Source organism: Micromys minutus (assembly GCF_963924665.1).
Source record: "Micromys minutus genome assembly, chromosome: 1".
NCBI classification, from domain to species: Eukaryota; Metazoa; Chordata; class Mammalia; order Rodentia; family Muridae; genus Micromys; species Micromys minutus.
In genome coordinates this window covers 241,630,495-241,647,195 of record NC_137969.1, presented here as the reverse complement: position 1 = coordinate 241,647,195, position 16,701 = coordinate 241,630,495, and the positions used below count along the sequence as shown (strand labels likewise).

Here is a 16,701-nt window from a genome sequence, read left to right as displayed (position 1 = left end):
ACTCAGAACTTGGGTCTTGAGCAGTGTTTGATGGATGCTATTTGGCACTTTTTTTGAGAATTAATTTAGTATGGTTGAGTGCTAGAGAATATATATATATATATATATGTATATATATATGAGTGTGTGTATTATTACTGTGATAATATATATGATCATATTATATATACATGATCTATACATATTATATATAATAATATATAATAATTATATCTATCACAGTAATACAGTAATAACTTGGCTTTACATAGCTCTTTCCATGCCCATATAGGTGACCATCCTCACTGCCCTCTTGTCCTCTTTTATACAAAGGGTAACTAATGAGGTTCTTGAACCTTCGTAGTGGCAGGACGAGAAGAGACTCAAGGGAGACTTCAGTCTTGCCCTTTAAACTTTAGAGTCATGCTCTTTTAATTAGGTCCTTGCTTTGGCAGGACACAATGGGCCAGTGGTGTATGTCACATGATCATGAGAAATACCTCCTCACTATGGGGAAATACACACAAATGGCTGCTCTGGGAGACTCAGTGCTTACCGTGGGATGTATGCAACTGTTTCCTTCCTCCCTCCCAGTTTTGTAACCTTCCTGACCACAGTGTCTACGACAAGGACTTGGGCTGCCCTGTTGATCTCTGATATTGATTATGCTTTTTGGGCTTGATCCCATCATGCTTTGGTGCAAGAAGATTGAATTTAAGATGTGGGCAGCTGCATGAGGAAACTGGACTCTAGGCTGTGGTCCTGGGTATGCAGGTGACTGCAGCTGCTCTTCTGAAGGGAGGCTGAGAGTAGAGGCGACACAGCCTCCCCTTTGGAATCAAATGGGGGTAATTGCATGGTCCTTGATCATTCTCTAAGGCTGCAGGGGTTACCATTTTCTTCTACTAACACCTTAACCACCCACTCACTCATCCACTCAGTGTTGATGGTCTGCTGTGTGCCAGACATGATCTCAGATCCTGGGGTTGAATGGCGAATTACAGCTATGTGAACTCTTTGTGCGTTTGGGGTTTATAGGTAAGATGACCCACTGTACCCATTCTGTGCTTCTGGGGTACTAGTTGACTATTATCCACCCCTTTCAAAGTGTCTCGGCTTTGAACATCTTCTATTTATAGATAAAGGGAGAATCAAGCCTTATGATAGTATCATGTAAATATTTGTAAATAAAATAGAGATGAAAGAGGAAACCAAGGTCCTCTATCTTCCTAGGGCAGTGACTATAAACACATGCTACCATTGCCTGACCTCAAACCCCTTTTCTTAAAATTTTATATATTTTTGTTGTACTGGGTATTTTATTTAAGGTCTTGACCAGACTAGGCAAGCATTTTACTACTAAGCTTGAGTCCCTGGCTCCAGAAAATTCTTTGGTTACTAGGAGCTACAGTCTTTCACTTCTGACCTAATTGTGAATAGTGCCTCTCCCAATGATGCTTCTGTCCTGTCTGGGAATGAACAGAGTCCCTTGGTTTCTGCAGTCCTCACATGTTTAGGAAACATAGTAAGAAAAGCACAGTGTTTTAGTTAAGAATTGATGTAGCTATGAAGAGATGCCGTGACCATGGTAACTCTTATGAAAGAAAGCATTCAATTAGGGCTAGCTTACAGTTAGAGGTTTAGTCCATTATTGTCATGACAGGAAGCATGGTAGCGTGTAGGCAGACACGGTGCTGGAGAAGGAGACTATTGGGCAACAGAAAGAGAGACACTGGGCCTGGCTTGAGCATCTGAAAGCTCAAAGGCTACCCCTCAGTGACACATTTCCTCCAGTAAGGCCATAGCAACTCCAACTAGACCATACATCCTAATACTGCCATTCCCTATGAGCCTACAGGGGCAGTATTTTTTCAAAGTACCATGCACATGGCTTCTGAGATATTCAGACATCAGGCTGCGATTCCAGAGTTCCTCCCCTAGGCTGCTCTTCATCCACCAGTCCTGCCAGCAGATGACCTCTGACAGTGACATTTGGGTTCTTAGTGCCCAGGGACACAACTCTGAGGGGTGACATCATTCTTCCTGGCTGGTGATTGGCAGTGAAAGGGACTGCCTTTTCATTAGCAGCTCAGTCATGAAGGAGACTGTTCATCATGTTCAAGATGAGGCCTGCAGCCCATGGCCTGCCTCTGCAGGCTTCCACTTCATTATTATTATCACTTCTTCTCCCAGGGTTGTTGGTTCTGTTGTCAGTCACTGTTTCGGAAAAAAGGATATCAAGCTTTGAAGGCAACCATTAAAGAGCTAATAGAAACTGGCAAGGCCTTGGGAAATGAATTAGCAAACAAGGATTTGGTGCTCCGAAAACAAAACCCAAAAACTCTCAGAAAGCCAGTGCCAGAACCCAAAAATAAATGGTAGCGAATCTGCGCTTCTACCCAAATGTGCCCATGTTGGCTTTTGTTTAAAGTGTTGCTGTATACATTGTGGAATAATGGACTTTTGACGGTGGTTTTCACAGTTATTATTTCAAACCCTTGCTATTCATTGGGAAACTATGTTTGGCTAACATGTTTGGCTACTTGGCATGAAGCTGGTACCATATTAGGCTTTAGCAATTCTAGAATAAAGTATGAAGTGAGAGAATGAGGCAGACACTGCCTGCCCTCTAAGAGCCTTCAGCAATACAGATTGCACATAAGAGCCTTCAGCACATACAGATTGCACATAAGAGCCTTCAGCACATACAGATTGCATGGCCAGCTCCCACAGGCATCGTGCTTGCTACTCTAAGCTTTGGGAGTGTGCCTCACCTGCCCTCCATGATCCTCAGAGTAAGAAAACAGAGAATAGAGAATTCCTCAAGCTTTGGTCACTGGGAGAACTGAGATGCAGACAAGACTGTGTGGCTCCAGAAACCTTGCCTTTTTTTTTTTTTTTTTTAAATCCACAATGCTCTATTCCTGAGTTGAGGAGACAGGCTTGGCTCAGATGAAGTCCAATATGATTGGCTCAAGAGACTAAGAAGCATGAAGACTCCCATTCATGGGAAGAGAGAATCTTAAGCTCAACTTTCAGGACCCCTGAGATGGGGTTGTGTATCCAAGGGTCCAGTGCAGACAGTAATGATTGGTTGCTAGCCAGCTTCTATAGGAATATGGCATTGTGTCTGAACATAGGTGTTAGAACTAGGCCTGTACATCCTGTTTAAAAGCGTGGTGGGATCGCTTCTCGGCCTTTTGGCTAAGATCAAGTGTAAAAGCATTGGGGGGGGAGGAACACTATTATTAAAAACATCTTTTCAGTCTGTGCTAAGGACATTTGTTTTCACTTAACAAAAATGGGGAAAAAAGGCAAAAGCCATGTGGGTTGAGGATGACCACCGAGCAAGTGAAGACTGTCTTTAGACTCCTTTAACATGGTGCCGTCATGTAAGTTCTGAATTGTCTGTATCATCGTGGACAGTGAAAGAGCAGAAGACAGGAGAAGGCTAGCAATAGAGACTTTAGGCCATCTTTGCTCTGCCACTTATCAATTATTAGAACACCACATACATCACTCCTGTCTTTTGTTATCTTGTTTGAGAATATCCTCATTGGGAATAGTTCCACCTATTATCTAGGATTTCTGTGAGACCCAGTGACTCTAGAATATTGCAAATGCTGGCTACTGCTGTTACTTTAAAAAGTATTCCAGAATTTTCTTCAGAGGGTCTCTGATTGTCCCAACTTCCTTGTTTCCACTGTAATCAAACTGTGCTTATCAGAGATATGCTGGTGGCATTTGTGGATTCACTCTTTATTGGGCTTGGGGAATAACATGAATTTGGGGTTAAAGTTGAACCATAAGGGGTCAAGCAAATGGAGTCAAGTACAATGAAGCCAAGAGGCCCCTTTTAGCAATATTTTAATATTTATTAAGTTCAGACTCTCTCTAATGCTTTCTGTAAGTTCGACTGGAACTACTAGTAAGTGATTTTAATATTTCTTTAATCTCTTTTTATTACTACCCTAATTACATTTATTTCTTTAATGAGTATTGGTGGAAGGGGGTATGCATTTCACAGTGCCTATGCGGACTCCAGGAGTCAGATGTGGCAGCCAGGTTTAGCAGCATGTGCCCTTAATTTGTTATGCCATCTTGTCAGTCAATCTGTCTGTCTGTCTGTTCGTTCGCCCGTCCGTCCATCCATCCATCCATCCATACATACATCCATCCATCCATACATCCATCCATCCATGCATCTATCCATCATCTATCTACCTAACCTACCTACCAACCAACCTACCTACTTACTAACCAACCTACCCCCTACCTATCTACCTATCTACGTACTTACCTATATACCTACCTGTTGCAGTAAATATTACATATGGAATGCTTATCTTTTTATCAGCCCTGCAGTCTCACTCTGCAGGCACCACTTTTAGTATAGAGCCATGCTCTCAGACTCTGTCACTAGGTCCATAAGCCATATTCTCTGCACGGTTTACTCCGGGCAGTTTACTCTGTCTGCTCTGGTGCTTCTGCCCCTGTCTTGGGTAGAATAACTGCCCCGGTGTCTTATTTCCTTCACCGCCCAGCGCAAACACTACTCTAATGCCTGATAGGTTTTCATACAGGTTTATATATTCAACTCTCAATCCACAAACCTGTTATACAATAAGGTTACATCCAATAGACAAAGATACAGACTGCCCTTCCATATGAGATAAAAGACCTATAAAATCCTTAAAATGTTCATAGCTACCTAATGCCAATTAAGTCCATCTGGATCCAGTTCATCCATCCCGAGTTCTATCTTGATCTTCTTCTGTCTCCCTCTCTATCTCTTCTCCTTTGATCCTCTCTTTCCACCTTCCCTTCCTACCCAATCACCGGCTCTTGCCTTTATTTTACTAATTAAAATGGGAAGGTTCTGATGAAGTCACCTGAGTATGTGACTAGGCAGCCCTTCTTAGAGAAGTGTAATTAACATCAAAATACAAATGGCTGCAGGACAATCCACAACACCTACCTTCCTAGCCAACTAACCTATGTATCTATGCATCTATGTATATATGTATGTATGAATCTATCTATCACCTATCTATCTATCTATCTATCTATCTATCTATCATCTATCTATCTATCTATCTATCTATCATCTATCTATCTATCTATCTATCATCTATCTATCTATCTATCTATCATCTATCTATCTATCTATCTATCTATCTATCTATCTATCTATCATCTATCTATCTATCTATCATCTATCTATCTATCTATCATCTATCTATCTATCTATCTATCATCTATCTATCTATCTATCATCTATCTATCTATCTATCTATCTATCTATCATAGCAGTTGGATAGACTCATATTTCAAAGAAATAGTCTAAAAGCATAGAAACCATTGAGCATTCATCAGATAGTGTCCTCAGGACCAGGATGACTTTCAACATAACACGGAAAATTTGTTATTCAGTTTGTAGAGGCTGAGCCCAAAATGAGAAGAAAGGCCAATGCTTAGCTAGTCTGAAGGTTTATTGATCATATCAATGCCAACACATATATTCTTGTTTCCTTCATGTTCATAGTGCATTGATTGGGGCTTACTTTATTCTTCTACACAATCAGGTTGGGGAGAAGCTTTATTATATTCTTTGGCACAACTTAGAAAAATAATTAAATAAGCTCCACCAAATGAAGTTGCTCCACCATGACAATATTTAGCTAAATTAGTTATTATATTCAGGTGTTAATGAATTTAGTTTTAGAACCCACTCTCCTGTTGGTCAAAGGATTTACTTGGGATCATGAGAAAGTCTAGGTTGCCTTAGACCATGGGCTAGGGATGGGCGTGCTGGCCCGTTTCTCTAATCCTATAAATAGATTCTCTGCTCACCTGTCCCTTCTTCAGGTGGCTTTCACTTTAGATTCATGGCAAGGATATAAGGTTTTGATGAAAGCCTGTTACCAGCCTCTCCTGGGATCCCAGGAAAGGCTAATATTTGCACATAACTGAATATTCAAAGCAGCAGGAAGCATACACTATGGTGATATGGTGACATTCACCTTAGCCCTGGAGGCACTTCTCCCTTTGTCTTTCTGAGAATATCTCTTCAGAGGGAAGACTGGAAGGTGTTGTTGAGGGCTTTGAAGTGGTATAGTTAGGGTGGCCTCTGGATTAAGGCAAACCCTCCAAGGCCAGAACAGGCCTGGTGTCTTACTGACCACTTGCCTGAGTGGAAAGGAGATCAAAGCTTCCTTTCCATTTTCCCAGTCCTTTCACAAAGCAATTGAGATGTCTCAGTCTTGGTAGGACGGATGTGTTGAGATGGTGAAAACCCAAACCCAAACCCAAACCAACCAACCAACCAAACAAACAAAATCTATAACTCAGGATGGACAGATCTATCTTTTCAGAGTTTAGAAAATCACTGATCTTCCTGTTGAAGATCTAATAGCATCTTTGGCTGGATCTGTCATCCAGTAGATTTGAGCTGTGGCCCAAGTACCTCATTATTCTCAAGCCTCTCATGTCCCATGAGGACAGTGGTGAGGGCTGTCAGTCATTGTGAGGGCTGGGTTAATAAGTGCACTTATAGGAACTCAAAAGGGATTCTTCTTATTAATAAAGAATGGGAATTCACTAGCTGAACTACACTGCATACAACTAGTTGCATACATTTAAAAAGGGCCTTTATAACAACTTTGCAAGAGAGATAGCTTTTCTTCATTTTATATATGAGAAAATGGGTTCAGAAAGCTGGGTGACTTTGCATAGTCCAAATATTTGCAGTTTTATTTGTATTTATAAGAATAATACCCACAATACTCTCTACCTGTCATTACTGGGGCACCTATGGCCTCTGACCCTGGCATTTCTTTGAGTAGGGTTCCAGATTTCCTCCACCCTTAGTGTTGTTTGATATTCTGAAGCAGCCAAGTTCAGCTCCCCAAGCAGCAGCCCAGTGCACTTCCTGCGGAGCCAATGAAATATTTATGTGCTAAGTACTTTTGAAGCGGGAGAAAGGAGGAAAAGATTGATGCAAACAAATTAATATCATCTTTCTGCTTCTCACCTGAGGCTCATTCGTCCTCTATCCTAAAAGAGTGTGGGCGAGCTACCACCCCACTGTTGAGGTTTTGCATTACCAAGGGTGTTTGGAGGCTGTAATGCATGTGGTTTGCGGAGACTTTCTCACGGATTTCATGACTTTCCTTCTGCCCATTCATAGCTGAACACATGCTCATTTTAAGTATGTATATGAAGCCACCTCCCATACTCACACACCATACTGCCTCATCCTTGACTAAATATCCAGTTCATCAGTTTCTTTGTTGATGGTGCCCTGTAGGAATGAAGAACCCTGGGGACCCAGAGCTGTGAATGTACCCTCACATATGGCCTTTTCTTTATGTTCTACATTATATAAGTTATTAGCAAAATGTCTGTGACCTAGGATATACTTGAGCTGTGGCTCCAATTTGACTTTTAACAGATTCAGTCTTCATTCTGGAAATACCCTGCTTTGGACAATAAATCCTAGCTATCTGTGTCCATGTGTGGCACAAATCTGTTAGTCTCTTCAGCTAATCTGAGACAAGCAGTTGATTGTATATCTCTGGTTGTTTGTCTTCATGATGCCTCATGAGGAAAGAGAGAAACAGATGATCTCACCAAGTACACAGATCATAGGAGAAAAGCCCCCGACAGTTATTGGTCCCCTGTGGGCCATCGCTTATCCCTGTGTAGCACTAACACTCATGATGACATCTTGTGCTGTATGGAATGTGATTTACACAGCCCAGCATCTGAACAGAGGAGCATGGCTGGGCATCCCGAAGAGTCACTCCTCCCTCCCCTCCCGTGCTTATGTACCCTTCACAGTGGGTGTATTCTGTGAGGCTACCACTTCTCTCTCGCACTTTCAGAGAGGCCTGAATGCATGGCGTCTGGTATGGGGGAAGGAGATAAAAAGCAAGGCACAGATGCTTTTAGATGCTGCCTTTCTCTAAGTCAGTTAGCCTCTTGTCTTTGATTCCCCCTCTTTTTTTCTTAAAGATAATTTTACCTGCCCACACATGTTTTTGTGGAGTGATGGTTGTCATTTTTATGTTTATCTCACATATTAAGAAGTAGAAATGTTCTCCTTTCCTGCCTCTGGAAAGATCATGTCCTTACGTCTATTACCTTAACTTGTTTATCCTGTGAGGCACTCGCTCTAGCGGTCTCTCTCCAGTCACTGAGTCATTTACTAGGCAGCTGACTTGGTGCTAGGAATTTTAACTCAAGAGTCAAACAGGAAGTTTAACAAGGGGATGAACTAGAATTTAAGTAATGTCTTCTTATATGCAGTACTATCCACAATCTATGTATGTATCTATACACGTATTTAGGTATCTTTTTCTTTGAATCATCTATCAATAATATCAATAATATGCCTACCATCTACCCATCACCTACGACACGTCTATCTCTATCAATACCTCACTTACCAGTCTTCTTTGGCTGTCCATCATCTGTCTGCTCATAAGAGTTCTGTGAGCTTGATAGTGGTTGTCTTTGCAGCTGAACAGATAATACTCAGTGAGTCAGAGACTGTGTCTCAAATTGATGTCAATGTCAGTTGAATTTTCACCGTATAACAACTTTAATTTTTTTTTTTGAGATGCTGGAGATTGAGCCTAGCTAGAGTCATGAACAGCTAGGTAAGTGCTTTATCTTGGAGTCATCTCCTCAGCTCCAAAGAACATCTTTTAAATGCAACTGTACCTAGTTCAGCTAAATCATTACATTAGCCATATGCTCAAAGGCTCATGGTATCCTGGCTGATCGCCACTCCCCCCTTTTGTGTCTTAAGACAATTCACACAGCCCAGGTTGTCCTAGAACGCCTGCCATATGTAGCCTTGAACTCCTGACCTTCCTGCCTCAGTTTCCCAAAATTCTAGGATTAAAGGGTATACCCCCATACCCAGCTTTGCTTGACTTTTGTTCAAAGAATTCAAAAATAATAGAAGCACCAAAGAAAATTCACTTAATTATAGAATGTTTATCTGAGTTTAAGCCATTAAAAACACTGAAAAATACGTTAAAAATCAATAAAGTTAATTTTAAATACTATTTAATGTTAAAACTACAGACTCACTTAAAATTACTGCTATTTAGTTAAAAGAATGTTTCTAATGTATACAATTTTTAAAAGCTAGAGACATTTTAAGTAGTTTCACTATAAATAAATGTTAATTATTTACTGTACTTGGATATTACACAATGTATATTATATACTAAATGCATTACTTGGTACCTCATAGCAACACTGTGTTTTCTATCAGTTACAATTATAAGAATTGATCCTCAAAATTTTGATGATAACAGTTATAACCAGGTTTTCTGGGCATTTTAAATTTTATATCTTTATTTATTGATTTTTGGTTTTTTAAGACATGTTTTTCTGTGTAGCCTTAGCTGTCCTAGAACTTGCTTTGTAGACCAGGCTGATTTTCAGACTCACAGAGATCCACCTGCCTCTGCCTCCCAAACGCTAGGATGAAAGACTGGGATAATAGATCCTGACTCTCTTTTTCACTCTCTTCCTTCCACAAAACCAAATAAATCTTTCCTCCACTTTAATGTATTTTCATTCATTCCATTCTCTCTCCGTCTCTGTCTCTCTGTCTCTGTGTCCCTCTGTCTGTCTCTGTCTCTCTCTGTGCCTCTGTCTCTGTCTCTGTCTGTCTGTCTCTCTCTCTCTCTCTCTCTCTCTCTCTCTCTCTCTCTCTCTCTCTCACACACACACACACACACACACACACAGTCCACACAGGGTAGAAGTAGGAAAGTAGGAGAGATGGAGTGCATTCTGGGTATTGTGCGAAGAGAATCAACCAAAGTGTCCACTTTGGGTTAGACAGGGTTTGAGCCTCTACTCTCTGGATTTGTGGCTTCACATGTGTTATTCAACTTTCCCATGCCTGGTGCAGCGTTGCTCAAGTGGGAATGAGCCACCTTCTTGGGATTTGGAGAAAGCTAAACTGCAGTGAGGCTTTTACAGTACCTGACTCCATGCAGGTGCTTGCTGAGTGTTAGTTTCCTTCCCTTTCAGTTGATAAACACTTCCTTTGAGGGTTACATGCAAAAACATTAAATATTTATTACTTGCATTATCCAAGAATAAAACGAAACTTGAAAAGTCTTCTTACTTCATATCTTTTTGATGTAGCAGTAATCATTCCCATCTGTCTTTCTTATAAATTCGTTTTCTTTGTGAAGCGCTGGGTTTATTTATGATGTTTGTGTGAAATTCTCAGCGCAGTGAGAGTCGACTGAACCTAAACCCTCTCTTTCAAGTTTTACAGAAGATATAAATTATTAGGTATTGGTGGTGTGATTTGATGCCCAAATGACTGAAGACTAGAACTGACCTGGAAGAATAATGGGTGGGCGGAGCCATCAGAGTTGGGTAGTTAATGAGGATATAGACCTAAGTTAAGAGCCTGGGACATGAGGAGGGGCTCTCCTACAGCATAATGAAAGTGAGGTTGAGCTTGCTAGTCAGCCAGTCTAGACAGTTGGTGAGCTCCAGGTTCAGAGATTTTTGTCTCAGAGACTGAGCTGGCAAATGACAGAGGAAGATACTCAACATTGACATCTTCTTTCCACACATACATGCATGTACATACCTGTACCCCACTCACATATGTACAAACTCACAGTAGATCAGAATGTGGCTCTGGGTTAATGAGTAATCCTGTTACTCAATGCTGATCCAAACCATTGGCAAAAAACATCCACACAACCCAGCGCAGCTGATGCTAAATTCTGGGTAGCTAGAGTTTATATTAGAAACTATAGGTAGCTTGATCCTAACACTTCATACTCCTAGAGGCAAGACTAAAGATTTAAATAGAAAATGTCATTGTCCTGTCCCTTAGCCAGTCTTATTTGCATGCAAAATCTATTCTGCAGCTTGTTTTTGTATCACCTCTGAAATAGAAAAGATATTTTTGCATACCGAAGCAGTTATTTCTAAAGGAACAGAAAGGGAAAAGATAGGCAAACGAAACTCTATGTAATCTAAGAGGCTAAGTAAAAGATTCACTGGGTGGCAGTTTATAGATCAGGCCATTTATTCCTGCCCTCAAATGCTTGAGTGATCTCACTAAGCATCCACTTTGAAGAGAATGAAGACTTTTTTGTTGTCTTCCGATTTGTGACAACCAGTATGTGCCTCCTTGAGCTAAGCTAAAAGGGGAATATTGAAGAGAAATAGAAACGTATTTCACTATTTCTGCCTTGCCCCCTTGTACTGGCTGGTTTTGTGTGTCAACTTGACACAAGCTGAAGCTATCAAGAGAAAGGAGCCTCAGTTGAGGAATTCCTCCATGAGATCCAGCTGTAAGGCATTTTCTAAACTAGTGATCAAGGGAGGAGGGCCCAGCCCATTGTGGGTGGTGCCATACCTGGACTGGTAGACCTGGGTTCTATAAAAAAGTGACCTGAGCAAGCCAGTAAGTAACATCCCTCCATGGCCTCTGCATCAGCTCCTGCTTCCTGATCTGCTTGAGTTCCAGTCCTGACTTCCTCTGGTGATGAACAGCAATATGAAAGTTAAGCTGAATAAACCCTTTCCTCCCCAACTTGCTTCTTGGTCATTATGTTTTGTGTAGGAATGGAAACCCAGAGTAAGCCACCCCTCTACATTGGATATTTTCAAGTTTGCCCTGGATATGGGGTCTCAGTCTTTCTAAGTAGCCTGCATCACCTCTTCCATGAAGGCCCCCAGGTCTTATCATTACAGCTCACAGCTGTAAGCTGAACGCTCTCGAGATTCACAGTAGCAACTCCTGTACCCTACCTGAAGCAGAATGGCCCCTGAGGGGGTTTATCTTCCTCTGCTCATGCAGAAGCTAGGGATGTGGAATTGTTACACAGTAAAATCTCAGCAATGTAATAAAAATATAGTAACTGCGTGTGAGGGTGTGTACCCTCCTCTGCTTTACTGGTGGCATCTAGATCTTTGCAGGTTCCTGAGCAGTATAGCAATGTATTGGAAGATTGAAAATATCCTTCTAACCCATTCTTGTGCTTTTCCCTCCCTTTGCAGCACGCGCTTGATGCTGATAACGCTGGAGTCAGCCCGGTAGGAAACTCCTCCAACAGCAGCAGTCACTGGGACCTCGGAAGTGCCTTCTTCTTTGCCGGGACGGTCATCACAACCATAGGTACTCACTCGTTTACTAAGTGGGCCCTCCTGAGGAATGGGTAGACAGAGTAGGGACCAGGTTCTCCCCACTTGGTCAGGAGAATGCAGCTGTTGTGACTGCTCTCAGTTATGAGCCAAGCCTGGTGAAGATTTCAGAATGGCTAGAAAGCATTCAAGGAAGAAACCCAATGTCAAGGCAGGAGTGGAATGCAGGGACTGGTCAATTGAACTTGGGTGGTTCTGCTGCACTTGGATTCTATTTTAAAGCTTGTATTTCTCTGTAGAATTGTATATAGTCATATGAAGATGTTCTGCTAAGTTGGGTATGGGGGAAAGACCCTTTGCCCCTCTCCAGTTTTTTTTTTAATTGTTCCTGAGAAAATAGTTTTCATCCCTTTTGTCTGGCATTTTTAATATCCACCTCTGTGCCTTTGCATAGCAAAACTGGTATGGCGGCTTCTAGAATTTTCCATTTTGGGGGTTATTTTTCGACTTTTCACTGAGCAGGTGGAAACTCTGGTCTTTTTCTTCTTTCCCATTTCACGGGCAGAGAGCTCCACTTCCTGTGTCACTGTCTGCCTAGGATGGTCTAATTACATAGAACTCTGCTTCTCCCTTGAAGCCGACTCTTGATGTGTCCTTCATGGCTAATCCTAAGATCAGCTGTCGTTTTCCCACTACAGTGTCTGCCATCTTTTACATATTTATTTTTTATATGTTTGCTGATAGGTGTTATGAGCTTTTTGAGGTTCCTTTATAATTATAACAGTATTTGACACCCTCAATATTCTTGTCATTAACCAGTATGCATAGATCCTGATTAGGAATGATGACATCGCCTTTCCCCATCTTTCTCCACTGCACAATTTTAACTGACATCACCTTTTCAATGTTCACCTCAAAATGATTAGTGTGGCTTCTACCATGTGACTTGTCAGCCTTAAATAATAACCGTGTGCTACTCTGTGTAGTTAAGACAGGAAGCTCCTCCAGCGTCTCAGTTTTATTTTTGCATCATTACCCATTCTACACATGAGACAAGAGCTCATGACTTATATTCTGCTCACTGCTCACTCACACCATTGCCATACTTGCTCTGTGTTAAACTTGAGTCAGTGATGGTGAATTTCATCTATCATAGTACCCCCCTCACCACTGCTTGTTTGGTTGGAAATCTCCCTCACAGGGAAATGGCTTTAACCTTTCTGGAAGGAACTTTCTGTTCCGATTCTCTGTGAGGCCCAGCTGTTTATTCCTTTTGAGAAGCTTTTAACTTTGGTTCATAGTGTGGACAGCCAGTTTCTTATGGGTGCATATCTATTCATGAGGTCTATGTTCTTCCACACTGGTGAAATCAAGAAAATTACATGTGACATAAACAAACAACATGATCAAGAATTGTCATTCTTACTGAGAATTATATTGGTTGAGGTCTTCGGAGAATCAGAAAGAAGATTATATGCTTATAGACATGGGACTGTGGAATTGGCTTCTGCAGTCCATGGGCCCAAGAAGTTCCTTGGCAGGCTACTTGCTTGGAAGCTCAGGGGTGCCTTAGGATAATTTAGTTCAAATTCAAAGGTTTTAGATCCAGGATGCTGATGGTATAATTCTTAGACAGACTTCGGAAAGCTGAAAATCCATAGGACCAGGGATGTAATTCCTGGTGACTGGAAGGTTGGGAGGGCATGGCTTCCTTACTTTCTTACCGACGGTAAGCCCGGAGAAGAAAGTGGCAAGCCACTGTCCCCATTGTCTTCTCTCAGAAGGTTTCTCTGTCTATAGTTGAGCTAACATGCTAAGAGTAAGGAAAGGGTGAGTTGTAAATGAACCCTGCTCATGTCCTGTGAGCCCTCGGAGCTATTTTCAAAAATAGCAAGAAACGTTAAATTTTCTATTTTTCTTGTCAGTGGAACTTTTAGGGTTGGATTTTCTATAATCTAGACATCCCAAACCAATGTTCACAGAAAGAAGAGAGTTCATAGCGGGTCCATAAATGTCCTTTTGATCCAGTGATCATTACCTGACTCTTCCTGTCACTGCAGCTACAATCTTTGGTCTACATGGTCTTTATTAAAGTCTTAGGTGGAGCTTCCCTGTTGGATGAGCCTCTGGGTTCATGTGTCCTTATCTTGGGTATTTGAGAGTCTGTTCCCTCTGCAGAAAGAGACTGGCCACGGTGTTCAATCAATTGTAGAATCAGGACCTTCATTCCAAATTTTGAAGATGCTGTTTACCAACAGGCAACTACTACAAAATAACTGCCCAGACAAAAACAAAGATATGACCTACCACCCACAGCCTACAGCAGGCTGGGGAGTCCCTGTTCTATGCAACTTGGAAAAAAATGTAACTTTTTCCTCTCTTTCTCTTACCTAAGACATAATAAACTGTAAGTTGAATACTATTTTACTGAGTAAGATTCCAGAGGGCCTTTATAAAGTCATACAGTTAGAGAAATAAAAAAAAATACTAGCTTGATACAATGTAAGAAGTAATGAGATAAGAAATAAATTGCTACCTTTAAAGAGGCTAAGTACTTATGGTTAGTTCATCGCAAGGCTTATGACAGGGCTCACAAGTAGTCTCAGGGCTTGCTCATCTTTCAGCTGTTCCTGAGAAGTTTCCCATGATCTAGGAGTCAGGGAAGTGGAGCAGTCACCATGGGAAGTGCTATCTCATTTACTGTGTGGCTCGTAGCCTGTTCTGCCAGCATGAGGTCAGATAGTTTACAAGCTGATATTGTTTATGTTTCCCTTCACTATAAGCAATGTTAGAGCTTCAGAGCTCCTGGGCTCAGTATCCATGCCACTGTCACATATGGAGGGGTTAAGATGCTTCTGCTTTTGTGACTCTCTTAACACCGCGGTGAAAACCTTTATGCAGGAAGTTGGTTGTTCCCTTGGAAAAGGTTCATAGAGATTGTTCTGTCAAAGAGCATGGGATTTTAAAAGGATTTGACAAATCATTTTCCAGAAAGACTCTCTTGCATATCATGAAGTTATGTGTGTTAGGTAAGGCTTTTTTCTGAAAAAAAAAAAAAACTACTACTTAGTATCAATCTGCTTTTAGAAAAAAAAGGCTTTTGTGTGCTGACATATAGAGATTATGCTTAAACCATTGGCCTTCTGTATTTATATCATAGACCGAAACAAATTATAGGCCGAAAATGTTCAAAAGAAAAGAAAATATATGCACAGTGGACTATTTTTCTATTTAACCCTCCATTATACAACACTGTTTAGCAGCCTAAATGGGCTGGTTTGTGTGTCAGCTTGACACAAGCTGGAGTCATCACAGAGAAAGAAGCCTCAGTTGAGGAAATGTCACCATGAGATTCAGCTGTAAGGCATTTTCTCAATGAGTGATCAAGGGGGGAGGGCCCAGCCCATTGTGGGTAGTGCCATACCTGGGCTGGCAGACCTGGGTTCTATAAGAAAGCAGGCAGCCAGTAAGCAACACCCATCCAAAGTCTCTGCATCAGCTCCTGCCTCCAGGTTCCAGCCCTGCTTGAATTCACATTACTAACAATGGCTATGAAATAAAATTAGATTTTAGTCTTTGTGACATTTTCAGGATCATATACCTCCTGGTCAAGTGTCAGGAGGTAGCTGGTAACCGTGTTTCTTGTCTAGTAGCATCAGCAAAGGGTTGGACCAGCAAAGGTACTGAAGTAGCTGTTTGAACTTATCAAATACTTTGATTGGATTTTTAACCCATGGCCACCCAGATAACCACCATTGTACCTAACAGTTACTGATATAGGGTAGTGTGGTCCACACACATGCCTCATTTATTTATAGCAAGAATCAGAGCTGGAAAAGTTAAACAACTTACCCATTATGTCCCAGTAAGCAAGCAACGGGTCCTAGATGTCATTTACCAAGGTAAGCGGAGCTTGGTGCAAACTGAAAACACATGGTTCATTATTAAAAAGTGATTAAGAATATCAACATGGAGGAGATAGAATGTTTAACCAAACACAGGACTATGGAAACCCCCCCCCCCCCAAGGCTTTACAACCATCAGGGAAATTATATAGGTGAAAGAAGAATAAAACTTGGTTTAGCAGGTTTTATGTATGGAGTGCCAGGACAAGACTTTGAGATTGGGACATTAGTCACTTACTTTAACCATATTTAAGCACAGCACAATTTTGAAAAAAAAAAAGTTTTCTGAGAACAGTTAACTCAGTCCCCAGTGCACAACAATCTTAAGACATGCACATTATGATTCTTTATAAAGTACTTTTGGGAACTTTGGGTACAATATGGGTACCACTGACTCAGAGACAGATAGTACCCAAGATTTAGGGTGTAGGAAGAATGACTGAGGTAAACATACTGCCGGTGTGTATCAGGATTTGCCTGGCCCTAAGATAACACAGCAGTCTCTTAGTCGTAAATTACAAGTGACATCATTCCTAAGGATGAGTTTTGTGGCTTAGAAGTGATGCTCAAGATTTAAACAGAAAGGGTTTGGGTTAAGTGAAGCATAAATTGTGGGAGTCATGGACAGAGCCTGGCTCGTCAGGCAGCAGAGGACTCTGGGTTATAAACTGCA

At 41.3% G+C, this 16,701-nt stretch overlaps 1 protein-coding gene across 1 annotated transcript in view; it reads left to right on the top strand.

The window, feature by feature from the left end:
- Positions 1–16,701, top strand: part of KCNK10 (potassium two pore domain channel subfamily K member 10) — a gene marked incomplete at both ends in the record, with an annotated part of 120,819 nt that overhangs the window by 62,358 nt on the left and 41,760 nt on the right. Inside the window, one exon of the mRNA XM_080917380.1 lies at positions 12,040–12,157. Within this exon, the coding sequence (XP_080773506.1) occupies positions 12,040–12,157 (118 nt within the window). The remainder of the gene's footprint in view (positions 1–12,039; positions 12,158–16,701) is intronic.